A 12,174-nucleotide genomic window follows, 5' to 3' on the forward strand; every position below is an offset into this window, starting at 1 on the left:
ATACTTATACCAAACATAACAATGTTTAAAGATTTAATTACAGTGTTAAATAGGTAACCTTGAAAATATGAGCATAAGTTTATAAGTATAACAACCTGATAATGAACATAAGTATAACAAACATGACAATTCCACATATGTCATAAGTATAACAAACATGAACAATTCAACATATGTCATAAGTATAACAAACATGAACAATTCCACATGTGTCATAAGTATAACAAACATCAGGTTGTTTATTTTAAGGGTGTTTATCATTATACTATAGTTAATCTATCATATTATCATGATTATTGTTCAAGATTTAGGCCATACTGGTAATTTAGACCTTTTGTTTTACAGTGAAAGCTATTGAGAAAGCCAGAACAAGCAAACAATCTATCAAAGATAAGAAGAAAATGAAGCGCTATATAGTGATGTAGTCAAAAAGAATTTAACTAGCAGACCAACAACAGGTAAAAAATGATTGAGAAAATTTAAATAAATGGCTTAAATAAGTTATATTTGAATATGCCTAGTCATATTCACTCTGCTAGTTCAAGATAAAGGACCAGTAATGACCCATCAAATTGTGCAATCAAAAAGACATCAAAATTTTCATAGGGAAGAGTGAAAAAAGGACATATGTTACATGATATAGATATGTTTGAAATATATAAAGTTATGTGAAATATATAGAAAAAGACTTGATTAACTCATATATTTTAAAGATTGGACTTTTAACCAAAGCCAAAAATTTGAAAAAAAAAGGTATTTCATTTCTGACTGTCTTAGGAATCCAGTGAAGTAAAACAATGTTAGGCTTATCTGAAAAAGCATCAAAATTTGCCACAAATTTATATTTCCTTTACATAACTGTTGTAGCAATATATTTACAGTTAATGAAGTTTTCCAATGTTCGATCTTGTTTTAATTTTGCAGTTTAATTAGGGAAGATTTCAAAATCTTGATCAATGCAAGTATGTCACTAAAAATGGTGGGTTGATAGAAATAAAACTATTGTTTGTGCTGCAGGAGCTTAGAAAGTTTGAAATAGGATCTTTATCAATTAAGAGATAAAAAGTTGCCATTCAATGTTTTGGTCAGAAATTTCCATGTTTTCTATAGGGACTAGCCTCGCTTTAATGTACAACATTGAACCCTTACAAAACATTAAAAAATAAAAAACTGTTAGACTTGAGAGAAATCTTAGGACCAATGCACTGGTGCAGTGAATGTAAACATGGTATCAGTATATAGCTGGGCTGTTAATAAAATTGAGAAAGGTAATGGGGAATGTGTCAAAGCGACAACAACCCGACCATAGATTAGACAACAGTCGAAGGCCACCAAAGGGTCTTCAATGTAGCGAGAATCTCCTGCAACCGTAGGTGTCCTTCAGCTGGCCCCTTAAATAATATGTATACTAGTACAGTTATAATGGACATCATACTAAACTTTGAATTATTCACAAGAAACTAAAATTGAAAATCATACAAGACTTACAAAGGACAGAGGCTCCTGACTTGGGACTGGCGCTAAATTGCGGCCGGGTTAAACATGTTTATGAGATCTAAACCCTCCCCTATACCACTAGCTAATGTAGAAAAGTAAACACATAACAATACGCATGGGGTGTGGAAATATTTGTTGTGAGCACTTGTCCCTGGGCAAGTAAAACAAAAATTTTACTTGTCCAGAATTTTTTTTACTTGCCCTGATGATTTCAATAAATATTGAAGTATTTCTTGTTAGCTAATATATGATTCTTACTTAGCACTGTTGTTCATTATAAACACATGAAATTCATTTGTTAATATGTGTAAAAAATTAGGAAATTGATAAACATCAATGGGACAAAACCTAACAGCAAACCAACCAATGAAATGACATGTAAAGAACAATTTTGCAGCAGTTTTTTTAATAAAAATTGTAGCCAGTAGCTACAGATACTAAATTTGAGGACAGTGATTGAAGAAATGTAAACTGAATAATAGATTAACTATTTCTTGATTAATATTTATTATTGTATTGATGGGCAATTAAAACGTCCCTTCTATTTACCACTTGACAACAAATAATGTTGACCTTACATCTATAAATAAGACAAAACTTAATTTATTTTCCGAATTTCCATAGATAGCCAGGGTCAATCTGATATCCACGATGTCTGAAATTCTCGCTTCTGTTTTTTTTTTTAAATACTCTGTGTCCTCCATTTGCATTTAAGGTTTTCTACTCGACTCATGACTCTTTTTGTCTTGCTTGCCCAGCTTTTTATTAAGTACAGTGAAACCTGTCCAAACCGAACACCCACGAGACTTTGCGTTTTGTTCGGTTTTCACAGGTGTTCGGATTATAGAGATAAACGGAAGTTGACACCAAAATAATTTTGGCACTTACTGACACGGGATTATAGGTGACACAATAGACGACAAATTATTTTTGTGTTGATTTAAATGTAAATGTAAAAAATATAAGTAGAGATGATCAACGTTTTGCTTCATTTTTGTTAATAAATCAAACACAACTCCGTCAATCACGCTCGTCGTTGTGAGATGTCCGACAAAGAGAAATTTTGCTTTTGATAATTATTTTCTCATCTATAATTCACTGACTAATTCAGGTTCGCAGACGCTTTCAAATGACGATTCCGTAGTTGAATCTGGAATGTCATTGTACACACGAGTTCTCCACTTAACCTGGTCACCTGCTGATTGATACTTCGACACACGATAAGAGTGAAACAAAAGCAGGGGTCCAGTTTATTCTCGACTTTATCGTTGCTGAATAGCTAACGGAAGTCTTTGGGAGCATGTGTATCAAATATATAGGGCCTCTAACGAGAATCCGACAATCGAAAGCCATATACCTTGTTGTGTTGCATGACTTCTTAATCCAGTGAAAAGCTTTAAAACTATTATTTAATTAAACAGTTTAGCTACAAAATGGCAGTTGCGAGTTTGTGGTCGTAATTATTTGAGTAACGTGCATTTAACTGATCTGAAAGTTCCTTCCTTGTCATTATCGGCCATGGGGGTAGCTGACCAGTTTAACATTTCTTTACAAAAAATTACTTTAGACATGGACACAAACATGCTAATTAATTTGTAATAACAACTCACCAGTTAATTAACCTCAAATACCCTCTGGGATACTCTGTCTTCCTGTGTTTGTTTAATTAAATCATGCAAATAATTAAAAATGCTTTTTTGTTTTGATTGCTATTGATCGATTTTGACAGGTAATTTTTAAAGACAAATTTACTAACTAGCCTTCAAAAAGCGTTCGGAATTCGGTGTTGACAGGGTTCGGTTTTGTCAGGTTAGATTAACGTTAATTGATAGGGAAATTTTTCGGGACTTTGAAAATTGTTCGGTTTAAACTGAAATTCGTTTTTATCAGGGTTCGGTTTACCCAGGTTTCACTGTATTTATCAATCTGAATCTCGATACAAAATTTAAAGAAATGACACTTCCGGTAAATGATGGATAAAACCTAATCGACAATCCCGGGTCAATGGACAAAGCCAATGCAATGTTACGCGACTCTGGTTCGCATACTTATTTTTATTTATTTTGGTTATTGATCTATTTCAGGTATCATGTAATATTTATCGTCATGAACATTGATGTTTTTACTTGCTGAACATTGGTTTCTTTTACATAAATTAAACATCTTTATACGTTTTGAAATTAATTTTATGTTTTTGTTGGACTTTGTCTTGTAAATTTTTTTACTTGTCCACCGGCAACCAAGACAAAAATAATTACTTCTCCGGTTGTTCAAATGGCGAGTCAGGCATAGCATTTCCACACCCCTAATACGCACATTAAAATTCAGTTCAGGAGAAGTCTGAGTCCGATGTCAGAAGATGAAACAAAATAAGATAAATAAAATGACAATAATACATAAATAACAACAGACTACTAGCAGTTAACTGACATGCCAGCTCCAGACCTCAATTAAACTGATTGAAAGATTATGTCTTCATCATATGAATATCAGGCACAATCCCTCCCCTTAGGGGTTCAGTATCATACTATCTAACTGTGCACCACTTATTGCGGAACCTGTTTTTGTATTGTTATGAGTTACAATTTATGACAAAAATAAGCAAAGACCCATCGAAACAACATCTGATAAACAAATTTAATAATACTTTTAGATATTTGGATGATATTTTGGCTCTCAATAATGACGACTTCAGTATGTATATTAATGAAATTTATCCTGTTGAACTTACTTTAAAATAAAGCTAATACTAACAATGACCACTGCCCTTTTCTCGATCTTGATATCTATATCATTAATGGAAAGCTGAATACTAAAATTTATGATAAAAGGGATGATTTTTCATTTCCTATCGTTAATTATTCGTTTTTAGATGGTGACGTTCCCTTGTCACCATCTTACGGTGTTTATATATCTCAACTTGTACGATTCGCTCGTGTGTGTAACAATGTTTTAGATTTTAACGAGAGAAATTTATGTATTACTGAAAAATTATTACACCAGAGTTTTCGATATCACAAACTAGTCAAAACATTTACTAAATTTTATCATCGGTATAAAGACATCATTCGTAAATATAGCTCAACATGCAGACTTCTAATACGTTCAGGTATTTCACATTCATTTTTTTATGGAAATATTCTTTATAAAGCACAAAGGTGTCAGTATTCACCTCAGAAACTTACAAAACCTTTGAATAGACTTATTAAGAAGGGATATAATTACGATACTGTTGTCAAGTCATTAAAGATTGCATATTTTGGCGTTAATATTGAGTCACTGATAAGGTCTTTGCATCGGAACTAAACACATTTATTCTAAAAACAGTTGTTGGCATGACACGGGTTATGTTCTTCTCATATATGTTATGATGGTATGATACTAAACCCCTAACGGGAAGGATTGTGCCTGATGTTCATATGATGAAATCATAATCTTTCAGTCAGTTTAATTGAAGTCTGGAGCTGGCATGTCAGTTAACTGCTAGTAGTCTGTTGTTATTTTCGTATTATTGTCATTTTGTTTATTTTTTTTTGTTACATCTTCTGACATCAGACTCGGACTTCTCTTGAACTGAATTTTAATGTGCGTATTGTTATGCGTTTACTTTTCTACATTGGTTAGAGGTATAGGGGAGGGTTGAGATCTCACAAACATGTTTAACCCCACCACATTTTTGTGCCTGTCCCCAGTCAGGAGCCTCTGGCCTTTGTTAGTCTTGTATTATTTTAATTTTAGTTTCTTGTGTACAATTTGGAAATTAGTATGGCGTTCATTATCACTGGACTAGTATATATTTGTTTAGGGGCCAGCTGAAGGACGCCTCCGGGTGCGGGAATTTCTCGCTACATTGAAGACCTGTTGGTGACCCTCTGCTGTTGTTTTTTATTTGGTCGGGTTGTTGTCTCTTTGACACATTCCCCATTTCCATTCTCAATTTTATCATAAAATATATGAGAAAAACATAACCTGTGTCATCAGCCAACAACTGTTTTATTCCTTTTTGTCTTATATTTTTGTTTTAAGAATCATAGAAATATATACATGTAGAAAGCAAATGTTAATAGGCAAAATGATCAAAAAGTCAAGATCTAAAACAAATAAGTGAACATTCCCAAAATTGTCAGTTGACCCTTTATTGAAGTTATTGTCCTAAATGACTTTTTTATTATCAGCTTTTTGCATTTTTGCCTATTATTTTGAAAATAGTTGTATCAGTGAAGACATTTGTGTGTCAACAAACTCTTGTTTTACAGTGAAATCTATTGGGAAAGCCAGCCCTAGCCAACCATCATTCAAGAATAAGAAAGGAGGAAATAAAGTATTATATTGTGATAAATTTAAAAGGAATTTAACAAGTCCACCAATAGCAGGTAACAACTATTTGAGTAAAATGTGTTTTTAAAGGATTAGAAAATTCTGCTTGGGATGAATGTAGCTATACAGTCAAACCTGCACTACTGGTCACCTTGTTTCAACAGTCAATTGCAACCAATGGTGGCTTTCAAATCTTTCTTTTTTTTTACTCTATATTATTTTAAGTATTATAAGAAAGATAGAAAGCAAATTTAAATAGACAAAAGATCGAAGAGTCAAGATCTAAAGCAAATGAGTCTTATGGCAAAAATCGTCAGTTGACCCCTTATTGAATTGATTGCCCTTAAATGACTATTTTATTTTCAGCTGTTTACATATTTCCTATTTTATTTTGAAAACATTATATTTATGATCAGCATCTGCAAAATAAGATCTACAAATGGACCATCATGGATGAAATATTAGTCTACTGATATTGGAGCTTTTTCCCTTTAAAGATTTAGCTCATGACATCTTCCCTTTAAAAGTGCACCAGTGTCCGTCAAATATCTAAATAGGCTGTAATCAAGCTTTTCTCATCACTTTGCATCTGTCATATACTTATAAATAAACTTTTATCAAAATCTTTTCCTCTAAAACTTCTGAGACAAAATTAAGCTGACGTGGTTACAATCATCATTAAGGTATCTTGGAAAAAAAATGTGTTAGATGATCCCGCCTGCCAATCAAGATGACAGACATGGCTAAAAAAAGGACATAGGAGTAAAATGCAACTTTTTGTAAACAGTTCTGAAACTAAAGCACTTAGAGCAAATCTGACATGGGATAGAAATGGTCATCAGATTAAGATCAATTAGTCCTGAAAACTTAAGACTAATCAGACAACTGGTTGTTGGATAACTGTCCCTGAATTTGTAATTTTAAGGAAATTGAGCAGTTTTTTTGGTTATTATCTAATGTATTATTATAGACAAAGATAATGTATATAAGATCTAAAAAGAAGTTGATATGACAAAAATATTCAATTGACCCCTTAAATTGATATTGCCTTTTAAAGTGAATTTTAACAATTTTTTCGTAAATTTCTCCAGTTAATCTACGGGGCCAATTAGAATAAAACTAAGCCACAATGCTTATACTATTTATTATGATTTAAACCTTATTTTAAATGATTTTCAAAACCACAGAAGATTCATTTAAGCGACACAGGCTCATGAGAGCTAGCCTCTAGTTTTAAACAAAAATTGCTATTGTTGAAGATGCAGGTGAGCAAGCCCAGCTTGCTAGAGACTCTAGTTTCCTGCTTCATACTTATGTGTTTGAATTTAAGATAAGAAATCAACTAAATATTTAATCTCCATGTACAACAGAGGTACCACAAGCACCTGAAAATTTGAAGGTGAAGACGAGGACCAATGACAAGTTGACTTTGGAATGGACAAGGCCAAAGGCAATTGGCGATTCAAAGGTTACTGGGTACAATATTTCCCTGAAAATGGTTGATTCTGATGACTGGAAAAAGATTGGACGAGGCAGATCATTTGTCACCTCCTATACCATTAAGAATCTGAAGCTGGACAAACATTATGTATGTAGTGTCAGTGCTGAAAACAAAGTTGGTAAAGGACCAGCAGCCGAGGTAGAGTCTCCTGTTGTTCAACATCAAAAGCCAGGTAAATTGAAGTTCTGTCTGAGTTCATTCAAAATTAAAGGCTGAATTGGATTTTTTTAGTTCTGAGTGGTTAAGTTAAATTTGAATTATCTGTAACTTTTAAAAGACATGATCAGAAAAGTGCAATTAATGTAAACACCAAATTAATCCAGTGTTCTTATCATTTTCTTACACTATGTTGATACCAGCTGTTATTACTCACATGACTTGATAAAAAAAAAATCTCCATTGAAAATATGGGAAAAAAATATTATATTATGTTCTAACTTTCTCATTCAAAGTTTAGGAATTTTGTTTTCAGCTCACCTGGCTCAAAGGGCCAAGTGAGCTTTTCTCATTACTTGGCGTTCGTCATTGTCGGCGTAACTTTTCACATTTTGAACATCTTCTAGAGAACCACTGAATGAAATGGAACCAAACATAGCATGAATGATCCTTATGAGGTGTTGACCAAGTGTTGTTAGTTTGTAGCTGATCCATTATCCAAGATGGCTGCCAGCAGAGGACTTAGTTAAACTTAGTACCCTATGGGAAATACTTACAAATGTCTTCTTTTAGAGAACCACTAAATGGAATGAAACCAAACATAGCATGAATGTTCCTTATGAGGTGTTGACCAAGTGTTAACACTCAGGCCTCTACAATAACTTTTTTTTCAACTTGTCCTGTAGGACAAGCACATACCAAAATTTACTTGTCCGAATGAAATTGTTACTTGTCCAAAAATTTATTAAAAATAACCTTTTTTACATTTTTAGTTGATTAAAGGAACAAAACGAATTTAAACAATATAACAGAATTTGATGTATTTTTTAAAAAATACTTTTCAAAATATGAGTCAAGTACAACTGCGAAACTAGTCATATCACAGGAATTAGGTTCTAGCTTCCATCAATGCTAGTCTCATCAGATTCTTAATCATGAGGCACCATCTGATAGGCCTGTACACTCATTGGATTTGTATTCTGTTTATTTTTTTTTGAGTTAAAAAAAAAGTTATTCAAATGCAATCAATAAAAAGAAGATAAGCCATCATAAGGTCTGATTGCCAATGAGACAACTCTCTGCAAAAGACCAAATGACACAGAAATTAACAACTATAGGTCACCATATTGCAAGTAATGTTTTTTTCTACTTATGATCAAATATGATTTTGTGAATTTATGGTAAATAAAAAAAAATATTTTTGTGAAAAAATTACCGGTATGGTATTTATTATAAGGAACAGAATAAGGTAGCAAATGAGGTTCAAATGAGGTACAGATTTGTCTTGGTCCCAAAATGTCTCCTGCCTTGTCAAACTGTCTATCAATCATGTCTACTAAATATGTCTTCTACGGTGCCAAACTGTCTCTTAAACAATTGGAGCTGAATCTTTCGAGGTGACGAACTGTCCTGTAAAGTTACCTTTTCTACAAAGCGCATCATTGATTCCGATCAGTAAGACTGTTTTCTGAGAATAGTATTCCTTTTACCTGTTAAAAAGTACCTGACAAAGAACCAGTTAAAAATTATCGATTGCAAGTAAACATGTTGAAGAAAAAGGTTTTGCATTTGAATAAACAGAATACAGAAACATGTCAAATTAATATTTGTTTTTTCTTGTTTTTGTTGATAATAAAAATACTTTGTTTATCAAAGTTGGAATAAATTTATTTTCTGCAGAATAATTGTACTTGTCCCGAGGGACAAGCTTGATCCAGCTTTTACTTGTTCGACCTTTTTTCCCTCTGGTACCGGACAATCGGATAAGCGTTATTGTCGAGGCCTGGTTCTTACTTTGAAACCGATCCATTATATAAGATGGCCACAAGCAGGGACTTGGTTTAACATAGGACCCTATGTATGGCGCGGAATCAGGGTCAAAAATACTTATTTACGTATAAACATAATTATTTCTGTATATACGGAATTCGATTTATGTATATACGTAAATCGAATTCCGTATATACGTTAATCAAATTCTGTATATACAGAAATAATTACGTATATACGTAAATCGAATTCCGTATATACGTTAATCGATGGTTTAACATAGGACCCTATGGGACATACGTACAAATGTACTGAATAGAATGAAATCAAACATGGCATGAATGTTCCTTATGAGGTGCTGACCAAGTGTTGTTATTTTGTAGCTTTTCCATTATCCAAGATGGCCACCAGGGGGGACCTAGTTTAATATAGGACCCTATGGGAAATACATACAAATGTTTTATTTTAAAGAACCACTGAATAGAATGAAACAAAATTTATCATGAATGTTCCTTATGAGGTACTAAACAATGTGTTGTTATTTTGAAGCCGTTCCATTATTTAAGATTGCCGCCATTGGGGGACTTATTTTAACATGGGATCCTATGGGAATTACATACAAATGTCTTCTTTAAGAGAACTACTGATCAAACATAACAATATTAAATCAAATTTGGCCTAAAACATCATTATAAGTATCTGTTACAATTTTTTATTTACATTTTTAATATTATTTCAAAATTCCAAGTATAGAATCAGGTGAGCCACACAGGATCTTGAGATTCTCTAGTTTATATATGGTTCAAAACATTTTTGGATTGATTTTGGAAGTTATGGTCCAAACTCTTCTCCACGTTGTTGTTAGCATCGGTGTAAGTATAAATATAATCTTTCTGAAACTGCTTATTTAAATTTTTCAGCTATTTTTTTTATGTGAGTTCCTACTTACTGTCCCACTATAACATAGTCTTTTAAGTGTACTTTTTGTGTTGAATACTTTTATTCCCAACCTACGTTCGTCCCTGTCCTGCTTCAGGTTAAAGTTTTTTGTCAAGGTAGTTTTTGATGAAGCTGAAATCCAATCAACGTAAAACTTAGTACACTTGTTGCTTATGATATGATCTTTCTAATGTTAAAGCCAAATTAGACTTTTGACCCCAATTTCAAGGTCCACTGAACATATAAAATGAAAGTGCCAGTTTCAGGTTAAAGTTTTTGGTCAAGGTAGTTTTTGATGAAGCTAAGGTCCAATCAACTTGAAACTTAGTACACCTGTACCTATATATGGTATGATCTTTCTAATTTAATGCCAAATTAGATTTTTACCCAAATTCATGGTCCATGGAATATGGAAAATAATGTGCGAGTGGGGCATCTATGTACTTTGGACACATTCTTGTTTTCAGGCAGTTGTGCAGTGCAAAAGTATATGTATCAACTGGTTGTTTTAAGTGAATGTACCTATGTGTAGTTACAAGTTGGGCTAATTTGCTGATAACAGAATCAATATTTATACCAAATAAAACAATATTTAAAGATTTAATTACAGTGTTAAATAGGTAACCTTAAAAATATGAACATAAGTTATAAGTATAACAACCTGATAATGAACATAAGTATAACAAACATGAACAATTCAACAAATGTCATAAGTATAACAAACATGAACAATTCAAAATATGTCACAAGTGTAACAAACATGAACAATTCAACATATGTCATAAGTAGAACAAACTTGAACAATTCAACATATGTCATAAGTATAACAAACATGAACAATTCAACATATGTCACAAGTATAACAAACATGAACAATTCAACATATGTCATAAGTATAACAAACATGAACAATTCAACATATGTCATAAGTATAACTAACATCAGGTTGTTGATTTTAAGGTGTTTATCATATACTATAGTTAATCTATCATATTATCATGATTATTGTTCAAAATTCAGGCCATACTGGTAATTTAGAACTTTTTTTTTACAGTGAAAGCTATTGAGAAAGCCAAAACAAGCAAACAATCTATCAAAGATAAGAAAGAAAATGAAGCGCTATATAGTGATGTAGTCAAAAAGAATTTAACTAGCAGACCAATAACAGGTAAAAAATGATTGAGAAAATTTAAATAAATGGGCTTAAATAGGTTATATTTGAATATGCCTAGTCATATTCACTCTGCTAGTTCAAGATAAAGGACCAGTAATGACCCATCAAATTGTGCAATCAAAAAGGCATCAAAATTTTCATAGGGAAGAGTGAAAAAAGGACATATATTACATGATATAGATATGTTTGAAAATTACAAAGTTATGTAAAATATATAGAAAAAAGACTTGATTAACTCACATTACTTTTGGACAATTTTCTCATTTTTTATAAACCTTAGAAAACCATTCTCAGTCATATTGGTACCGTTTAGTTATTGTTATTTTCAATAAGTTGCTTCTAAATAAACTGAAGTTATTGATCTTAAATGAAAATATATCTTTTGATTCCTATTGTCTTAATTTTTTTTTAAGAATCATAGAAATATATACATGTAGAAAGCAAATGTTAATAGGCAAAATGATCAAAAAGTCAAGATCTAAAACAAATAAGTGAACATTCCCAAAATTGTCAGTTAGCCCTTTATTGAAGTTATTGTCCTAAATGACTTTTTTATTATCAGCTTTTTGCATTTTTGCCTATTATTTTGAAAAAAGTTGTATCAGTGAAGACATTTGTGTGTCAACAAACTCTTGTTTTACAGTGAAATCTATTGGGAAAGCCAGCCCTAGCCAACCATCATTCAAGAATAAGAAAGGAGGAAATAAAGTATTATATTGTGATAAATTTAAAAAGAATTTAACAAGTCGACCAATAGCAGGTAACAACTATTGAGAAAAATGTGTTTTTAAAAGGATTAGAAAATTCTGCTTGGATGAAT

At 32.1% G+C, this 12,174-nt stretch overlaps 1 protein-coding gene across 1 annotated transcript; it reads left to right on the forward strand.

The window, feature by feature from the left end:
* Positions 1-377: 377 nt before the first annotated feature.
* On the forward strand, positions 378-12,114 carry LOC139506030 (uncharacterized; the record flags this gene model as incomplete). Its single annotated transcript, XM_071295320.1, has 5 exons — positions 378-458; positions 5,754-5,870; positions 7,185-7,487; positions 11,235-11,348; positions 11,998-12,114. Coding segments are annotated over exons 3-5 (409 nt in total), but the record flags the coding sequence as incomplete, so codon positions are not given.
* Between the last annotated feature and the right edge of the window lie 60 nt (positions 12,115-12,174).

Source organism: Mytilus edulis, unplaced genomic scaffold (assembly GCF_963676685.1).
Source record: "Mytilus edulis unplaced genomic scaffold, xbMytEdul2.2 SCAFFOLD_1420, whole genome shotgun sequence".
Lineage (NCBI taxonomy): Eukaryota > Metazoa > Mollusca > Bivalvia > Mytilida > Mytilidae > Mytilus > Mytilus edulis.